A 20,400-nucleotide genomic window follows, 5' to 3' on the forward strand; every position below is an offset into this window, starting at 1 on the left:
TACAAATTAGAATCATACTATTCATGAAAGTCATAGTGCCATCTAGATTTTGTGTTGGACAGCAACAAAACTACGAGATTTGGGAATGTGTACCAGGAAAAGCAGGGCTAATAGTGTACTTCTGAGTTGTATAATAGATTCTAGAGATGATATCTTAGTTTGTTTTTACACATAGTTATTCAATATATAAAATTTGTTCAGCAACATATCTACTACCCCTTTTCATATTCATATTTCCATGCATAATTGTAAGTTTGTCTATATATGTGGTTATTAAAGTAATATTTTATTTAAATAAAATATGAGTTTATCTGCACAATATGGAAGACAATGTGGGCCAAAGCTTATCAAATCTAGATTTACAAAACTGACTAGATCAATGTTCTACTAATTAATCCACACAAGCTACACAGAAAAAAAAAGTTTAAGTATAAAGTTTAATCAAAATGTGAAGACCAACACTGGACTGACTGCCCACTATTCAATGTTCAGTTTAAGCTGGAACTATGTCACACAAGTAAACACAATAGGAACTTCCTGTTAATGTGGTCTAGAAACCAAACACAGGACATTTGATAAGGTCAGCATTCGTCAATGTGTCAGCAAGCACAACAGCCAATCAAACTGCTGCAGTTGTATTTGCATATAAGTCCAAACATACAAGTCAATACAAACATCAGACATCATGTTTTTTAATTGGAGGATTTTCTAACGGTCATTTTGTGTTCTAGACTCTTTGGGAAGGACTCAGGAGGCTTGTACAAACTGAAAATGCACTTCTAGAATGTGATCCCTTCATCACCACATATAAATATATGTTCTCTCATCTAAAAAAGATGCCATAGCCTGCATATAAGGTGCTTAATAATGTCCTTGCCACCACACTTTATTAAGAGATCCTATTTGTAGAAATCTATTTAATTCTATTTATACTTCCTGTAAAGTTGTTCACCAGCACTTGAAGGTGGCTAAAACAAAGAGAAACCTATCCAATGCAAACCTGCTTCGAAACTTCCATGTTTGTTTTCTATTAAGACGGGTTTGAGCTTCTTCCACCCAAACAGCGATCCTTCAGGTAGAGCATGTCTGTCCATACAGGATGAAGAGAAGGATTGGAAAGCAGCCATTACCTTTAAACGAGTAAGCAAAAACAAACAAACGCATTCAAATTTGTGCAGTTGTACACAACGGTTAAAAAATGTAGGATCTTTTATAATAAAATGTTTTAATCTGATTTTTAAAAAAAACAGTAAAAATTGCAATTTTGTATTTAAAGCCAATGTAAAATCGAAATAAAGTTTTTTTTTAGATTTTAGTATCAGTAAACCAGTCTTAGGGATAAGCTAGAGTACTCCAAAACAGTGACAAAATTCACATTAAGAAGATAAAAACATCCAAAGCTTGCAGTTAATCGCTTTCGCCTAAATGAAACAACATTTTTGTTTTTTTGATATCACCTCATACTTTAGTTTCTCATCAAATCTCCTGACCAATCAAATGCTCTCTAGTATCTGGCACGCCCGCCTCTCTCCATACGCTATTTCTATATTGAGCTTAACCACTCTCACTAGCAGAGCTGTTATAAAAAGCAAATGTTATTGGCTGTTTTTAAAAAAGGGAGGAGCTACCATGTATCATCTTGTCTTTATAGATATAGTTGACTTCGTGCAGCGCATCGCAGATCGATCGAAATCTGTCTTAAAGCGGTGCATGCCGGTTAGAAATTTCGTCTAGCTTGACGCTGCACTGACACCACATGACTGTCACATGTGGCATCAAAGTACCGTGACAGCGCTCAGATCAGACAATGGATTCAGCCGGTGCAGCATCTGAAGAGGGACTGCAGTAACTGCGATTAAGACACTAATATTACACGAGTGGCCGAGTTCACCGCATGACAACAACCTTGTGCGTTTCGATTTTATTATTGGACAACTTCCGCCTCACAAACTTCCAAACAAACAACTTTTTATGGCATCTCTATCTTGTACACATCATGCTTATTAAAAGCCTTCCAATATACTGCAGTAGGCCAAATCCTCTTTTTTGTTGAATAATTTGTTTATAAAGGCTAGATTGTTTGCAGGTTTATTTTCGACCATTTTCATTCAGACTTTTTACTTTATACAGTTCCACATACGATTTAACGGGTTAAAACAATTTTTTTGAGATGTGGACAGTAATTTATGTGTCCCAAGTTGCTAAAACATTTTTAGGACACATATATTTCACAAAAAAGTGAAAGTTGGTTGTTTTTGAGTTATTTAGAGCAAATGCGTTCTTCCGGTTTGAAAAGAAATTTTGAAGCTACGTTAAAATGATTAGATTCTTGTGTGAATTCCAGCGTGTAGACAGGCTGGCTGTCTGTACCGGCAGGTACAACGTGACGTATTTGAGCTTTTAGCATTAATTCATGAGAAAGACTTCCAAGACTTTCCAGACTGCCAATCAGTGCGCTCTAATGTGTATGAGGTGCAACTTCATTAATAACTTCATTAAGCATGATATTGCTTTGAAGACTGTTTTTACCGGTTACAATGTTCAGACAGAAGAGAGACGCCACCTTTTGTTGTCAACTGTAACTAAAACTAATAAAAGAAGAAGAATTGTTTAGAGACATGGGTTGTCAGTGTTGTCTTTATAAATTTGTAGCAACGAAGGTTTTGTTTTCAATTCCCCTATGGGGGCACAACTTGAATCACGTGTGGATTACAATTCAATTCAATTTATTTATAAAGCACTTTAAAAGTTGACCAAAGTGCTGACAACAAAGAGTAAAACAAACTTTAAAATACAAATAAATAAACAAAAAAAGTCAACATCTCACGCTGTGCTAAAAGCCAAATTGAACAAGTGGGTTTTAAGAAGAGATTTAAAAATAGTAATGGAAGAGGCTTGTCTAATGTACAACGGCAGCTCATTCCACAATTTTGGTGCAGCCACAGCAAAAGCCAGATCCCCTCTGAGCTTTCGACTGGTCCTGGGTACACCCAGGAGGAGCTGGTCGGCTGACCTGAGCTAACGAGAAGGTGTGTAGGGACAGAGAAGCTCAGAGAGGTAAAGGGGTTGCAGTACCATTTAGACACTTAAATATCAAACATTCCATAAAAGCTTCCAGCAGTTCCTCACATACAATATCTCGTTTGTCATGGGGGCATGCATGAAATGTTCCTGAATGAAAGTGAAAGTGCCAAACTGCAGTTAAAGTCAACAAATTAATAATTTGGCAAATAATTTGAGTACTGGAGTCCATGTAAACAGTCACTGTCTTTCTCCCCTGCGTCTGTGTTGTTTTGCTTCTGTGAAAATCAGCACATGCTCGAATTTAAAAGTAACATTGATATATCTTGCTTTTTCTGTCAAATTTCCACTGAAAGTGTAGTTTACTTATTTTGGGAATGCCCTTTTGTTTTATATTTTTGGATAGTGGTGAATGGATAAATAAATAAATAATTGATCTCACCATGGTATCTGTCATCATGCAGCAAACTACGAGCCCAGAGGTGTCCGACCTGACAGCCTCGGTTTCAGCTCCGCCCCTGCCGGCGTTCCACTAATCTAATTGATTATCGGCTGCAGCCGTGGTTCAAGTCAAACGCACCTATTGTTTCAGTTCAAATCACACTTCACAAACAAAAAAACATTTCACAGCACTTCACTGGACCTTTGGGTAACCATTTCCATAGTAATCTTTTATGTTCACCGCTGTTCATAAGGCTGTTTTTCTCATTTTTCGGTTGTGACTGTAGATTCTGCCAGCCACCCAGAAGCTACTCAATGAGCTAGCGCAAGAAGAGGCTTATACGATGTAGTAGTGCAACCAAACATCACCTGTGAGCTTTGATATTTTACTATGTCAACTGATACCATGGCCACAACATTGATCATATCTCTCTCTCATTCTCCTGCTGTCAAAACAGGATGGATGTGAAGAGAGTGTAAACAAATAAGCTGAGAGATTTGCTCCGACATACAGGATGCACATGCACAGTCTGAAATCCTGCTGAAAATGTGTTACCCAATAGTGTACATATGAAAATGATTTACTTATTTGTTTTACAGTTACACAAATTAAAGGGTTAGTTCACCCAAAAAAAAAAAATGTCAATAATTACTCACCCTCCTCATTACTCATCAATTACTCATCACTCCAAACCCCTGGTATATGCTCATCTTCACAATACAAGTTAAGATATTTTAGATTAAATTAAACTCCCTTGATATCAATATAGAGCAGGGGTGTCAAACTCTACACAGTCAAACTCACACAGTTTAGCTTCAACCCTGCTTCAGCACACTTACCTGTATGTTTTTAGCAAGCCTGAAGAACTCAATTAGTTTGATCAGGTGTGTTTAATTAGGGTTAGAACTAAATGGTGCAAAACTGCTCACCCCCCCCCCCCCCCCATGTATTCTTGTAGTATAAGCTACAATAATACATTTGTACGTATATTAAAAAGAAAAAAAAACTATTTAAGTTTCCTCTCCTCAGTGTCAGTATAGAGCTCGCATTCATAAGCACTGTCCGCCGATGTATATACCCCAGATGCCCATGCGTGACCTCCTCTTTAAAATAAAGCAGAGCTGCATTGGAGATTTATGTCAGCAGGCAACCAACCATGACATTCATAAAGAGCACAGTGCTTATGTGAATGTGCCCTCTATACTGACACTGAAAACAACAAACTGTTCAATGGTCATTATGTTTTTGGTTGAACTAACCCTTGAAAATGTGTTGCTGAATTATATTTACTAATGAGTGCTTATTATTTAAAATAAAATCTGTTAACTATAAGCACTGCCATTTGTAATTTCTGTTATTAATTAACCAGCTATTTTCTTTTCACTCTGTATAATTGACTATGATTTAATATTCACTTATATAATTTAGTTGTTTTTATCTGGTTGATTTAATAACACAAACTTTTGTGATGGTCCCCATGTTTGTGATGCTGAAAATGGCCTCACAAACCGTAACCACTGAAACTCTGTAGGAGTGGATGATATATTATTTATGTCGCAGATAGAGTTTCACTCACATAATCCACAACATGCCCAACTGCTGGTCGGAAGGTAAAGCATTCCTTTTTACTTACTCTTACCAAAACCTTTATTCTGTTTTTTATGTCCTGCATATATTTAAAGCACATTTTGCTTCTGTTTTGAAAATTAAGGTCATTTGTCTGTTTTCAATTGTCAAAAGTAATCAGCTGTGGTTGCTGTGGTTACCACTGAAATTATACATATAGATAGACCAATTTGAAGATGAGCAACATCAGCCAATCAGAGAAGAGGACAGGCCGTTGCAATCAGGTGATTTCTGCACCAATTTCTTTTAAAAACGTATTTCAATATGCTATAACAATGATAATATTGATCACTTTACACCTTTTTGAGTATACTATAAAATATAAAATGCTTTGTGAGGTTGGTTTATTCATAAAGACACATGTTAATGTGTAATGTAAAGCGCATGGACTTAAATAAACATATATTTTATGTAAAGCACACTGACCAGCTACTTTTATAACAGGTACCCTGGTAGTACTGAGTTTGACCACCACATATTGGATTACTTCTTTCTATGTGGTATTAATTTAACAAGGTGCTGGAAATATTCCTCAGAGATTTTGGTCCATATTGACATGAGAGCATCACACAATCGATCCAGATTTATCACATGTAGATGAATGACATTATTGTTCTGCTCACTTTACAATAAAAGTCTAGAAAAAGGTCCGCCATTTTCCTGACCCCAACTGTTATATCACATTCAAAGTTATTCAAAACACCTTTATTCCTAATTCTGATGCTCATTTTGAACCCCAGTTAACCAAATAAGCTCAGTTGAACATGACAACATCTCTTAATGCAGTGCCACACATTCACTGGCATTATTGGCTGATTAGAGAAATGCAATAACAGTTGTTCAGGGGTACCTAATAAAGTGGCCAATGAGTGTGTTTTAAAAAAATCTATATTTGGATTTGAAAATGTTTGCAAAATGTGCAACTTTATATGAGGGAAGACGCCTGCTAAATTGTATTTTTAAAGCACTTTTTATTTATTTTGAACGAATTTAGTGTTTTCAGGGTTAAGCTATCAAACTACCTCTAATTTTGGATGATTACCAATTTATAGTCATGTGAAAAAGTTAGGACACCCTATATGAAATTCCAATTTTTCCTTATCAAGACAGAAATAATTATATGAACTTTGGTCTTAAAGTCGGGATGAAATCCAAATTTACTCTACATATTTTTATATGTATATATTGGTACTAGGCTTTTTCCCAAATTTATCAGGGGTCGCCACAGCGGATTGAACCACCAATTACTCTGGCACAAGTTTTACACAGTGGATGTCCTTCCAGCTGCAACCCAGCACTGAGTAGACAAACTCCTTCCGTACTGGGAAGCACACATCTACTCACTCATTCATACACACTGATACACTACAGCCTATTTAGTTTACACAATTCACCTATAGTGCATGTCTTTGGATTGTGGAGGAAACTGGAGCACCCGGAGGAAACTTATGTGAACATGGGAAGAACATGCACATAGAAATCCACAATGAACTACAAATAGAAATGCCTTCTGGCCCTGCCAGGGCTGAAACCAGCGACATTTTTTGCTGTGAGGTGACAGTGCTAACCATCGAGCCACTGCTGCCCTCTGTGCTCTTCATTATTTTGTAAAAAATTCTTTGCTTCCATAATCTTCCTCCATTTTGTTAGCAACACACATGTATGAATCAGTTCCCAAAGGAAAAATTAAATACCGCCCTACATTTTTTTTTCTCATTTTAGGACCCGTTCCAGCATCCAATAAGACAAAATTGATACAACTGGACAATCCTAACTTCTGTTTCATGTCAACATTAAAATTGGGAAAACAATGATGAAGAACAACATATAGCATTAAACAAGCCAGGGACTGCTAATCAAATGCCTTAACTACTCATCAGCAGAAGTTTTAGCAGTTTGTGTTGTGGTGGATAGGTCTAATCTGGCATCAAACCCTCATCTGAAATTATACATTTTTATCAAAAATTATCCAACAAGATTAAGGTGATCCTACACAAAGCACCAAATCTACAACTCAAGACCTGACAAAAGTGGAGGAATTTATGTCTTGCTTTAGTCCAGAAGTAATACTGACTGAAATGCTTTGATAAGAGCTGTGCAAAAAACTCATCCAGATTAATGAGACTGATAGTTTCATACAGAAAATTACTCCTGGAAGTGGATGTACAGACACCCATGGCTTTTGTATTTTTCTTGATTTTAGGTAATTAAATAATTAAATGGTGTAAAATGCCATGTGATGTCGTTCATCTGAGGTTTTCATTTGTAAATTTTAAGATCTAACAAGAGCCAATGCTTTCTCCTGATACGCCATGAGATTCAACAGGGTGCACTAACTTTTTTACAAGGCAACGTGACTGAAATGTGATGCATGAGGATTATCGTTTATTCAGTTTCCCTCTGCTTAGTTCACTAAGTTATCAGAAATTGCCACAGTGGTGTGAACCACCAACTAAATAAGGATTATAATTACGGATTTTGGCTTTTGTTTTGTAATGAATTTTTGTAATTAAAAAAAACAGCCATATCACCCTGCAGCCCAAGACCGGTTACTCACTAAAGCTAAGCAGGGCTGAGCCTGGTTAGTACCTGGATGGGAGACCACTAGGGAACACTAGGTTGCTGTTGGAAGTGGTGTTAGTGAGGCCAGCAGGGGGCGCTCAACCTGAGGTCTAAGTGAGTCCTAATGCCCCAGTAAAAGTGAAGGGGACACTACACTGTCAGTGGGTGCCGTCTTTCGGATGAGACGTTAAACTGAGGTCCTGACTCTCTGTGGTCATTAAAAATCTCATGGCACTTCTCGTGAAAGAGCAGGGGTGTAACCCCGGTGTCCTGGCCAAAGTCCCTCTATCGGCCCATACGATCATGGTCTCCCAATCATCCCCATCCACTGAATTGGCTCTATCACTGTCTCTCCACTCCACCAATAGCTGGTGTGTGGTGAGCGCACTGGCGCCGTTGTCCTGTGGCAGCCGTCGCATCATCCAAGTGGATGCTGCACACTGGTGGTGGTGTGGAGAGACCCACCTCATGATTGTGAAGCGCTTTGGGTGTATGGCCATACACAATAAATGCGCTATATAAATACACATTACATTACATTACAAAAAAAATGTCAAAGTTAGCATTTATCTGCCTGTATATTGTTATCGGCATCCAATTAGAACTCTAATAAGAATTATAATGCGACCCATACTATTCTTACATCATAGTTATATGAAGTTTTTATGTGCCTGTCAGATATACAACTCCCACTGCCTGCAGGTTCCTCCGCTTTGTGCTCCTCATTATTCTGATTCAGGCAGCACAGATGAGCACAGATCCTATCATATGATGGGCCACTATCTGCGCGCAAACATCTTCCCATGTGCGTCTCACACAAACTACATCCTTTTAGAATATAACATAATTATACCAATTACCAAATTCCAAACATGTTCCACTAAAATCTTGTGTGTGTTCATTTTCACAGGGCCGCCAGTTGTGTGGTCATCTCTGGCAAAGGACTCATACTCTCGTCATCCACTATCAGCCTTCATTCATGAGCCAGAGCACTGGAATGGACACAAAACAGATCACTTAGGTAGGATTAAAGTCTGCGTGAAATCTAAATTTACAATGTTTTTTTGGGTTTTTTTTTGCCAATACACATTGTTAGACTTAAAGTTCACATAAAAAATTTATCTATTCACTATTTACTCACCCTCAAATAGTCCCAAACCTTTAGGAATTTCCTCTTTTTGTTGAACACAAGAGAAGACATTTTGAAGAATGTTGGAAACTGGAAGCCATTGACATCCACATTAGGAAATACAAATAAAATGGCAGTCAATGATTATCAGCTTACACTTTTCAAAATAACTTATTTTGTGTTGAACAGAACAAAAAAAACTAAAACATGTTTGTGACAATGTAGCTTGAGTAAATTATGACAGAATTTACAGTTTTGAGTGAACTATCCACTAATGCAATGTTTCCCAGCCACGTTCCTGAAGGACCACCAGCTCTGCACATTTTCCATGTCTCCTTAACCAAACACACCTGATTCTGATCATCAGCTCATTAGCAAAGACTGAAAGGCCTGTAATGGGTGTGACAGACAAAGGAGAAATCCAAAACATGTGGTGTTGGTAGTCCCCCATGAATGTGGTTGAAAAACACTGCCCTAATGAGAACATTTAATACACTAAATTAAATAAATTAAACTGTTTATTTTGCATGTGTTCAATCAAAAATTGATCATTATCAAATTAACATTCAAATTAAGCCACTTCCCTCCAACAGTTGCTGTGTATAAAGCCCCACCCCTATTCAAAATTATATTTCATGTCAACATACTGAAAAGTCCGCAGCAACTTGCAGTTCACAGACGTTAATTCCTATTGAACTATATATCATATATATATAAATTATATATATATATATATATATATATATATATATATATATATATATATATATATATATATATATATATATATATAAAACTTTTCTTCCTCCTATCTTCCTGCAGTGAAGTGGACAGAGCAGAACTTTCTTGACAAGCGACTGCACAAGCTGCTAAAGGAAATGGGGGTCAAGGGTGTGTCCAAATAAGCCTGACATTTCTGCAAACCACAGCAAATAAAGAATCACACCTTTAAACAAGTGTTTTCACAACACCCACATATGCATGGATGGTCTAATTTCACACTTCTGTTTGTTGTGTACTTCATGAGTCAAATGCAGTGACTGAAAGGAACAGCAGACTTTGCGGCACAGGGAGCTGACAGAAAATATAGGCTTCTTTTTTGGTTTTTGGTCATGGGTGTTTGTTGCACTTGATAACCTGATAAGTTTTATTAGAAAGATTTGAGATGATGGCTTTTTTTGTGACAAATACAAGCGTGTGTCATAAGTATAAAACAGGGATGGTGAACCACTGAAATCTGACAGGAATATATTCAAACTACATGGCATACAAGTTAATTTTTGGATTTTACATATATAAAATATACTCACACCGGCCACTTTATTAGGTCCACCTGTCCAACTGCGCGTTAACCAAATTGCTAATCAGCCAATCACATGGCAGCAACTTAATGCATTTAATAAGCCATGTAGACTAGGTCAAGACGATGTGCTGCTGATCAAACTGAGCAACAGAATGGGGATGAAAGGTGATTTAAGTGACTTTGAATGTAGCATGGTTGTTGGTGTTAGGCGGGCTGGTCTGAGTATTTCAGAAACTGCTGATCTACTGGGATTTTTACGCACAACCATCTCTACGGTATACAGAGCATCTCTTAACGCCCAACACATCAAACCTTGAGGCAGATGGACTACAGCTGCAGAAAACCACATCAGGTGCCACTCCTTTCAGCTAAGAACAGGATACTGAGGCTACAATTCGCACAGGCTCACCAAAATTGGAAAATAGAGGATTGAAAAAATGCTGTCTGGTCTGATGAGTCTCAATTTCTGCTGAGAAATTCGGGTGGTAGACTCAGAATATGGCAACAACATGAAAGCATGACTGCAATAATTTCTTGTATAACAGTTCATTCAGCTGGTGGTGGTGTAAGTTGGGGGATATTTTCTTGGCACACTTTATGCCCATTAGTACCAAGTACCACAGCCTTCCTGAGTATTGTTGCTGACCATGTCCATCCCTTTATGACCACAGTGTACTCGTCTTCTAATGGCTACTTCCAGCAGGATAACGCACCATGTAATAAAGCGTGAATCATCTCAAACTGGTTTCTTGAACATCACAATGAGTTCACTGTACTCAAATGACATTGACAGTCACCAGATCTCAATCGAATAGAGCATTTTTGGGATGTGGTGGAATGGGAGATTCGCATCATGGACGTGCAGCAAACAAATCTACAGCAACTGCATGATGCTTGTATGTCAATGTGGACCAAAATCTTTGAGGAATATTCAAGTACCATGTTGAATCTATTCCACAAAGTATAAAGGCAGTTCTGAAGGCAAAAGGGGGTCCAACCAGGTACTAGTAAGGTATACCTAATAAAGTGGCCGGTAAGTGTATGTCGTGTATGCAACCTATATTTTGAAATATTGCAACAATGGCTGCTTACATATATTGCTTTTCAATGATTGAAACTGCAAATACGTACATATATTTTCAAATATATTACCTATTATTTTGTGTTCAAATATGAAAACACACACACACACACACATACACACACACACATATATATATATATATATATATATATATATATATATATATATATATATATATATATATATATATATATATATATATATACTATAATTCATTCATTCATACTATAATTTATTCATCAGGGGTCACCACAGCGGAATGAACCGCTAACTTATCCAGCATATGTTTTACTCAGGAGATGCCCTTTCAGCAGCAACCCAGCACTGGAAAACACCCATGCAATTAACTCCCGCATTAACACCCACACAGACTACACCTAATTTAGCTTATTCAATTCACCTATGCCGCATGTCTTTGGACTGTGGGGGAAACCGGAGCACCAGGGAGAAACCCACACCAACACTGGGAGAACATGCAAACTCCACACAGAATGGCCAACTGACCCAGCCAGGGCTCGAACCAGCGACCTTCTTGCTATAAGGCGACAGCGCTACCCACTGCGCCACAGTGTCTCCACACATATACTACAAATACAATATATATACATACACACAATGCTTAATAATGACTTTGTGGTGGCATTCATGTGTGTTCCAACTCATAGGGGCTGTTTACACCTGCTCACTTCAATTCGCAACTGCACAATCAATTAGGTTTCAATTGGGATCAATTGATTTGAGTTGGGGGGTGGTAAGCGGGGCCTTGTGTCATTTTGTAGGGCTAAATGCATCCGCATATAGGGCAGATCGCTACTGATTATAATACCTAATGCCAATAATAAAGATTTATTTTTCATAAACTTATTTAGGTTCACCTGCACAAATTAAATGAGCATAAACAACATGAAAGCCCAAACCCCTCCTGCCTTTTATCAATAACTCAGAACTTCAAGCTGCTGGTGGTGCAATAGTCAGGGGAAGATTTTTTGGCACATTTTGCTTTGATACCAACTAAGAGACATTTAAACCCCACATCCTACCCTAGTATAGTTGCTTTCACGAACACCTCTTTATTACCCCAGTGACCCATCTGAGGCTGGCTACTTCCAGCAGGAGAAGACAAAAGTCAAATCTGGATTCTTAAAAGCGAGTTAACCATTACTCAAATGGCATCCAATCACCAGATCTCAATGAAAAGCCCTGAGGAATCTTTCCTGCATCTTGAAACCAAATCATATATATATATATATATTTTTTTTTTTTTTTTTTACTGCATTTTATAAAACATCCCTATCAGAATTGGGGATTTTGCATTTTGCATTCAGAAATAATTCATTTATTCAGAAATAACCCATGACACTGCTCCTCACTTATACCATATTGTTTGAAATAGTCATCTATGACTGGCATAACTTATATTTTTATTGGTTTAGTAACCAGTGCAAACGCTAACTGTCTTTCGAGAGCTTGGCAGAGGGGTCTAAAGATAGCTACATGCAGAAGTTACAGAGAAATATGAGTCACTACTTCCTGCTCTTTTTTTTATAACATTTATCTTATGGAATTTGACATAAATCCCTTATCATTGCTTCTAGATCATTATATTAGAGATTATAAAATATCTTTCAATACAAAAGTCTGCTAAATATATTATTATTTTACATCAGACAAAGCATTGGGATCATATAGATGGCATTTCTCAGATAAAGACAATATTAAAGACGTTTGGCAAGGTGTTTAGGGGAAATTTTCTGTGACTGATGTCTTTTTCTTGCTGTAAGATGTGGTATAAATGTAACGTAAAACTGACAGCCTCTCTTACGTGGTTTGATCTTAAAAACCACTGAAACTTGCTTTTTCCCCCTCTCCGGTTGTGAAGGCTTGATCTATTCATTTAAAGCTTGCTAAAAATGTGATGTCAAATTAGAGGCATTTCGCCCAATTAGACAACACTAAGCACAAAAATAGTAGTACTGTGCACTTCTTAAAAATACTATGGTAGCACAATATTGATGATATTAGAGGGAACAGGGGAAAAATGCATTGTTAAAAGGAAAATATATGGCAATTTGTGTTCGTGATATCAGTACATGCTCATATTTCCCCCTTTTCATCTGTTTATCTGTTCATAAATACCACAACTCATATAAAAAATTCATCACCACAGATTTTTTTTTCTATCTTGATAGTATTTCAACCACAGGTTGTTTATACCGCTGTTTCTGTGGTTTGTACACTCAGAATCCAGGGCTGATTCACGTGTTTGACACACACGACAAGCACTCAAATTCTAGGGTGAAAATTTTAGGTTGTTTTTTTAATGTTTGCTGAAATATTTCACAATGCTGATAACAGTCTAACAATGTGGCAGTTTGCACTGATTCTTGTCAAGAATTCTATTCATTTTAGTAAATTGTGGTTACGAATATATTACATAAGATCTATGCTCCGTTGCGTCATATTTTCCTCCATCTTCCTGCAAACAGACACCTGCGTAACACCTCCAGCATACGGCACAAACACCTCGGGCCTTTAAAATAACACTTTTTTGTTGTTGTTGTTTGTTTCATGTACTATTCAACAGTTTTTTTTTAACTTAATGTAACTTTAAAATATTTTATAGAAAAGCGTTTTTAAAAAATATTTAAGTCTTTTCTTTTTATCATTTCAGAATATGTTTGATGAAAAGAACTCTCAATACTTTAATAATTACTTAAATCAGTCACATTTTGTTCAGCAGACTACTTTATCGAGATTCCCTGTTGAACATAAAAGTAAAAAAAAACTAAATAAGTCTGGCTGCAATGTTATTACAAAAAAAAAACAAAAAAAAAAACTGAGTGTTCCTTTGACATGTTTCTAACCCTTATGTGCTATTGGAGATGTTTTCATCCACGTTAGGGTGATTCTGAGGCTTAATTTGGCCATAAATTTTTCAATGTTTCAGCAGATTAAAAGATTTTTGGTGAAAAATACTGTTTTGACACATTTGGGAAAATTCTTTAAAAATTTTTAAAAACTCAATAATACACTCCGGGGAAATTTACTACCCTTTTATTATGTTAGTGGATATTTTTCAAAATGTGTTTAATTAAAAGAAATCAGGCACATTTTGTTTATAGAGAGTCACCGTTGAACATAAAAATAATAATAATAAATAAATCACTGGATATTTATGTAATGTATTTACATTTATCTGCTACATTTAAACATTTTTTTGTTCCCCCACAATTACAACCTATTATAACCTACAATATAACCTGCAAAAACACAAAATAAATAAATAAATACGCAAACATATAAATGAGTAAATAAATCCATATATTCCTGCATAAATAAAATGCATAAATATGCAAATAAATAAATGTATATTAAAAATCCTTAAATTCCTGCATAAATAAATATTTAAATAATTAATAGTGTCGCCAGGTAAATAATTAAATAATATACACGAATGTTGGGAGAATAAGAAAATGCTAAAATGAAACTTTCAAACTGTAATGTGAACGGGATGCTGACAACGGAGGTGCGGATCCAAACACCCGTTTATTAAACAGAGATGGTCAGGCAAGTCAACACAGGGGCAAACCGATGTACACAGAAAATCTAGAGTTGTATTTAATTAAAAAGCGAACTGCCAGTATAGGCAGGCAGCAGACAACATAAAACAAACAAAAAGCAAGGTTCAAACACAGAAGGCAAAGAAAATGTGACAATGTTCAAAACAGTATATGAAGACTCAGCTATGAATTGTACATGTGTGCTTTGTATATAGCCCTTGTAATCAGTCCTTAATGCTCATCCGGCTGTGAGTGTATGCAATCAGCGGAACCTGGAGCAGGTGTGTGTGTGAGTGGTGCATGACTGGAACTTGTAGTCTCGATCTCCATGTTTACCAGTGATCTGCCAGGATTAGAACGCTGGTGATTGTAATACAAACGTTTATTCATGTCTTAAATATAGTTCTGTATTTACTTTTCCTCAGGTAAACATAATGAGAATGAATGAATAAACATTTGAAGGAGGGGAATAAACTTTCAGTTTAGCATTTTCTTATTCCCACAACATTCGTGTAATTTATTTAATCATTTACCTGCTGGCACTATTGCTTATTTAAATATTTATTTATGCAAGGATTTTGTGGATTTGTATACACATTTATTTATTTATTTGCATATTTATGCAGAAATTTGTGGATTTATTTACTCATTTATTTATATATTTGCATATTTTTGTTTTGTTTTTGCAGGTTTGGTCCTCCATACACTTCGAAATACAACAGTACTGCACACAAAATTCTTTTAACAACAATATTTAAATGGTGATAAAAACATCTTTTTTTTTCTTTAGTTTCCTTTTCTTGTGTAACTTCAATAATGAATTATTATTTTGTGGTAAATCAACAGGATGTCAAGACGCTGATATATGCATATGTGCATTATGTCAATGTATAATTAAACATCTGTTAGTTTAAGCAACACAAACAAATACTATAAAACATGTATCATTGTTACGTTATATAAACTTTGCCTTATCAATAAAATGGTATTCAGATAATAACATCTATCTCAAACTAATGTATTAATGTCTTTTCTCTGCTTTAAAAAGGAACACTGATCTGGTTTATTTTTGGTATTGTTGGTCAAGTTAGACGCCGCTCTCATATAGGGTGTATTTTCAACCCACACATAGCGCACATAACTTAACACCTACTTAAGACCCTACAAACACCTTCTCTTTGCGGTCTTCCAATCCGAGGCTCTTTGAATGTTTTGCATGATCGTCAACCCTCCCCCTTTCCTTTCACCGAGACAAAACTGACCTTTACAAAGCAGCAAGTTACACATCTCTTCAACACTTTTAGTTTCTGTTCTCATGCAGAATTAAATGTTGATTGCTCTTATAGTTCCTTTGGACTGCTTTATTTGACAACTTTGCATTCTCACTTTTACCTACATGACAGAACTGTTAACCATATATGGCACTAAACTGTTTACAAGTTTCCATTTCCTTTTTTTAAAGATAACTTCTACAGAAGCATCTCATGTTAAATGAACACTCCGAGTTTTTTTTTTTAATTTACTAATTTTACAACGCCTCTAACGTTAAACAGTTGATTTTTAACCCATTCAGCCAATCTCTGGGTCTGGCAGGAGCAATTTTAGCTTAGCATAAAACATTAGACCGTTAGCATTTCGCTCAAACATGACCAATGAGTTTCGATAAGTTTCCAATTTAACGCTGGACTCTTTTGTTTTACTTTTTTTGTAAGGCCGACAGAAAATGATAAGTTACTATTTTCCAGTCCAATGTTACTAGGAACTACACACCATTCCTAAAGTATGAGTAAGATTTTATATTTTTATTTTTTTTCAATTTTCTAGGACAACAGTATCTTTAGCAAAAAATATCTCCAAAGAGTGCGTTTTAAATACTGTACTTCAGAAATCTGTGTTTTTGAAACAAATAAAGACAGCAGAATGATTTATTCAATGATTTATTTGAATTATTGACCCTGACATCCCAGCAGAGACACAACATCATTAGACGTTAATATTAGGTTAGATGTAGGTCATGACGTCAAGTGACCAAAATTTAACGTCTAGTCAGCGTCTAAGACAATGTTAATTTGACGTCCAATAACGATGTCAAATGATGATGATATTTGATTGATTTTAGGTTGAGTTGGAAAGTGACCAAAATCCAACGTCGCATCTTAAACCAAATGTCATACTAACATCAAATACTGACATTGGAATAACACTGGGTTCTGACATCAACCTGATTTTCACCTACAAATAAAATGCAACGTCCCCCTGAAGTTGGGGTACAACGTCAATCTCACGTCATGTTGATGTCCTGTGCCTGGTGGTATGTTTATTGTTCCAAAATATTTTAAAACCGTTATATCATTATCCAAGGGTGTCCCGTCCGAATCTTATAGTGGCCCATGCCAACTATATTTTCATTCCGGCATATTAATCACAACTTTCTCTGCGTTTCAGCAAATGGAATGTTTTATTGGTGACAAATTTTACTTTGGCACATATTTTGGGAAAATGCTTTGACATTTTACAAAAACTCAATACACTCTGGGGAAATTTACTACCCTTTCATTATGTTAGTGGCAGTTTTTGCCCTATTGACTTTCATAATATGGACACTTTTAGTTAAAATTTGTTATTTTTTTTATGTTGATCATAATTTACAGTGCAAAAAAAACTTAGTTTCTGCCTTCGTTTTGGAGTATAGCATGTGTTTGAGTGTGCATGTCTAAAAGAGCAACCTTTGCACACTTCAAAAATAAGCACCTCAGTTCTCAGAACATAGTTAACAAGTGTATTTATGCGCACAGCCTATAATTTGTAGTTCTACTCCATAGAACTCCATTTAAAAGCCAGAAATGTTTTTGCACAGGCCTATAAAAGGTTAATGGTGCCAACAGTAAAAATAACAAATGGGAAACCACCAACAATGGTGTGCACATTAAAAGCATTGCATGCTGCTCACCTTTCAACTGCACTAAGTCTGCATCCAGAACTCTCTCTACCATCTTGCAGTAATGCTATACAGTACGTATTAACACTGTTAAACACAACAACAACAACAACAGGATAAAAAAGTCTGTTGTTGATGGCATAGCTATACATTTCTTATATACAGTTGAGGTCAGAATTATTAGTTCCTCTGTTTATTTTACCCCCAAATTCTGTTTAATGAAGAGAAGATTTTTTTCAACACATTTCTAATCAACAGTTTTTATAACTCATCTCTAATAACTGATTTATTTTATCTTTGCCATGATGACAGTAAATAATATTTGACGACATTTTTCAGGACACTTCTATACAGCTTAAAGGGACATTTAAAAGCTTAACTAGGTTAATTAGGTTAACTAGGCAGGTTAGGGTAATTAGGCAAGCTATTGTATAACGATGGTTTGTTCTGTAGACTAATGAAAAAATATATAGCTTAAAGGGGCTAATAATTTTTTTTACCTTAATGTTTTTTTTTTTAAGTAAAACTGCTTTTATTCTAGCTGAAATAAAACAAATAAGACTTTCTTCAGAAAAAAAAATATCAGACATACTGTGAAAATTTTCTTGCTCTGTTAAACATAATTTGGGAAGTATTTAAAAAAATAATAATTAAAAAGGGGGCTAATAATTCTGACTTCAACTGTATATGCAAAATCTGCTAAAAATTATCTTTCACCCTCACTCAAAATGTCAAATTTTGCTTTCAACATTTCATAGTAATGATAAATTTGACCAAACCACTGTAAACATCAGCTTTATATAAGTGGTCTGAAGGGAAGTTGGAATAATTCATACAACATGGTGAAATCAATAAAATTTGACACTTCATTATAGAACGAACATCAAACTTAACCCTAAATGCAATACACCCTTATTCGAACACTACTAGAAAATCAGGGGGAAAATAGTTTCATGCATGCCCAGTTTTACAAACTCATACATCTTTGCTGTTTTTGTAAATAAGTGTGTTGGCTTTGCCCAGGGGTGCCAAAATTCTGGGCTGGTGTCCTACATATTTTAGTTCCAACTCCAATGGGGTACATGCACACAGACTTTTAATTGCAAGACAGCCAGCCCTAGAGCTGGGCGATTAATTGAACATTTTAACTTAATTATGATTAATGAACAATTATTTTGTTTATTTATTCATTGTTTGCCCTCACAGTTTAACAATAAGTTTAGTAAACATGCTCACATATAAGGTGGTTACAAGGGTACTTTACTTGATTTTAAAATAATTAAAGGAAACACACACTATTTACAATCTATGATTATATATAGAACATCAACATTGAACAACTGAAATTAAAACACACATTGCCTAAAACCAACAGCCACTTTTTTTAAATAAAAAAGTGAAAATAAATAACTTGCACTTTTGGAAACAAAGTTAATTATTTTCAGTGTTTTTCATAATAAAAGTAGAAAATAAGCAGCATCTTTTCTAAATAAAATTGTAATATATGAAATAACTGGTACCGTATATCATGTAAATGATATTTTAAACAGTGCATTTCTAGCTTCTTCTGTAAACAAATATTTTATTGTAAATAATAATTTTAATAAAATGGAAAATATGCCGTCTCAAGGCATCTCTGACCCAGCTTTCAATCATTGTCAATTTAGTGCAAAGTAACAAACTGGGGTCACGTGACTCCACACGTGGTAGGAAAAGTAATAGAAAAATAAAATCGACCTTGAAAAATTAGATTGATTTTAAGTTCTAAATGTCGATATTGATTACTTTAATTTATTGACCAGCCCTAGCCAGCCCAACAGCTTTCGGTGAACTGGCTTTCTATTACAAAATCACAAAGTTTAAGATCTGTTTACCTTAAAAATAATTAATCTTCACTGCCCGATAGATATATAATATAAAGTTGGTCTCAGACTGGACAAGAAGCACTGCGTTAACTTCCATTTTTCCCTGCCATCTTTTTAAAATATGAAAATGTATTTTACCCCAGTACATTCAATGGAGATTCTGCACTCGCCTCAAGCTTCTGATGACGCAAGAGTTTACGCGGTCTATCATCAACAATTAAATGAATGCTTAAGTGTATTTAACTGATTGTATTTTAATTACATGACATCAATGGTGCTGTAAAAGGAACCTTATAACACTTAAAATAGTCACATATACTAGAAACTTCAAGGCAGGTCTGTTGAAGTAAGTTGGAACTAAACTATCCAGGTTACCGGCCCTCCAGGACTGAGCTTGGACACCCTAGCTTTGACTTTTGGTTTTGTCTAAGCATCACAGCAAACCCGACAGTACATATTATTGACTACTGTGACTAATCGGACTAATCAGCTAAAGCCCTGCATACTTTAACTCCAACCACCTCCAACTCACACCTGCTTAATAGTCTCTAGTATTCTTGAACACCTTGATCAGTTGGAGCAAAAACTGCAGAGCTGCGGCCCTTCAGGAATTGAGTTACAATCCAAATTGACAAGAGATGGGGAGCCCAACAACATAATAAAGAACAACCAAACAAACCTAAACCAGGTTGGAGCTCCCCACTCCAAACAAATATCAAAACGAAAGCTTGAAGGAGAACACAACAATAAAGCCGTCAAAGACTGTGGTGACGTGGAGGAATGAGGGCCGTAGAAATCCGCTTCCGTTCATTTTAAAGGCCTGACGCCACCAGATTAACCAATAGAAAACTGAAAAGGGAAAAGGACAAA

At 35.8% G+C, this 20,400-nt stretch overlaps 2 protein-coding genes and 2 long non-coding RNA genes across 11 annotated transcripts in view; 2 read left to right on the top strand and 2 right to left on the bottom strand.

Moving 5' to 3' along the window:
* Positions 1-20,400, top strand: part of LOC147845623 (uncharacterized) — an 807,608-nt gene that overhangs the window by 539,394 nt on the left and 247,814 nt on the right. The window lies entirely within an intron of this gene.
* LOC141381198 (uncharacterized) overlaps positions 1-20,400 on the bottom strand; it is a 63,218-nt gene that overhangs the window by 2,416 nt on the left and 40,402 nt on the right. For 2 of the 4 annotated variants that reach the window (XR_015480797.1, XR_015480798.1), the window contains exons 4-5: positions 8,512-8,643; positions 1,001-1,130 (exon numbers count right to left, since the gene is read on the bottom strand). This is a non-coding gene — a long non-coding RNA (uncharacterized LOC141381198). The remainder of the gene's footprint in view (positions 1-1,000; positions 1,131-8,511; positions 8,644-20,400) is intronic. The other 2 variants (XR_015480802.1, XR_015480801.1) reach the window with 1 other exon arrangement.
* cimip4 (ciliary microtubule inner protein 4) lies at positions 5,020-17,136 on the top strand. 5 transcript variants are annotated; one of them, NM_001442477.1, is made up of 6 exons: positions 5,034-5,073; positions 5,175-5,313; positions 8,330-8,456; positions 8,562-8,672; positions 9,603-9,671; positions 15,417-16,658. In NM_001442477.1, exons 2-6 carry the CDS (start codon positions 5,266-5,268, stop codon positions 15,470-15,472), a joined length of 411 nt encoding a protein of 136 aa, NP_001429406.1. In that variant the 5' UTR covers positions 5,034-5,073; positions 5,175-5,265; the 3' UTR covers positions 15,473-16,658. The 5 variants fall into 5 exon arrangements, with proteins under 5 accessions (XP_087098135.1, NP_001429406.1, NP_001429405.1 ...); NM_001442476.1 differs by having other exon boundaries at positions 5,204-5,313; XM_087242009.1 differs by lacking the exon at positions 9,603-9,671 and having other exon boundaries at positions 5,020-5,073; positions 5,204-5,313; positions 15,417-17,136.
* LOC148679720 (uncharacterized) lies at positions 18,266-19,499 on the bottom strand. Its single transcript, XR_015941966.1, has 2 exons — positions 18,448-19,499; positions 18,266-18,406 (listed from the first exon to the last, which is right to left on the bottom strand). It is a non-coding gene; the product is annotated as an uncharacterized LOC148679720 (long non-coding RNA).

This window comes from Danio rerio, chromosome 3 (genome assembly GCF_052040795.2).
Source record: "Danio rerio strain M-AB ecotype USA chromosome 3, GRCz13ab, whole genome shotgun sequence".
NCBI classification, from domain to species: Eukaryota; Metazoa; Chordata; class Actinopteri; order Cypriniformes; family Danionidae; genus Danio; species Danio rerio.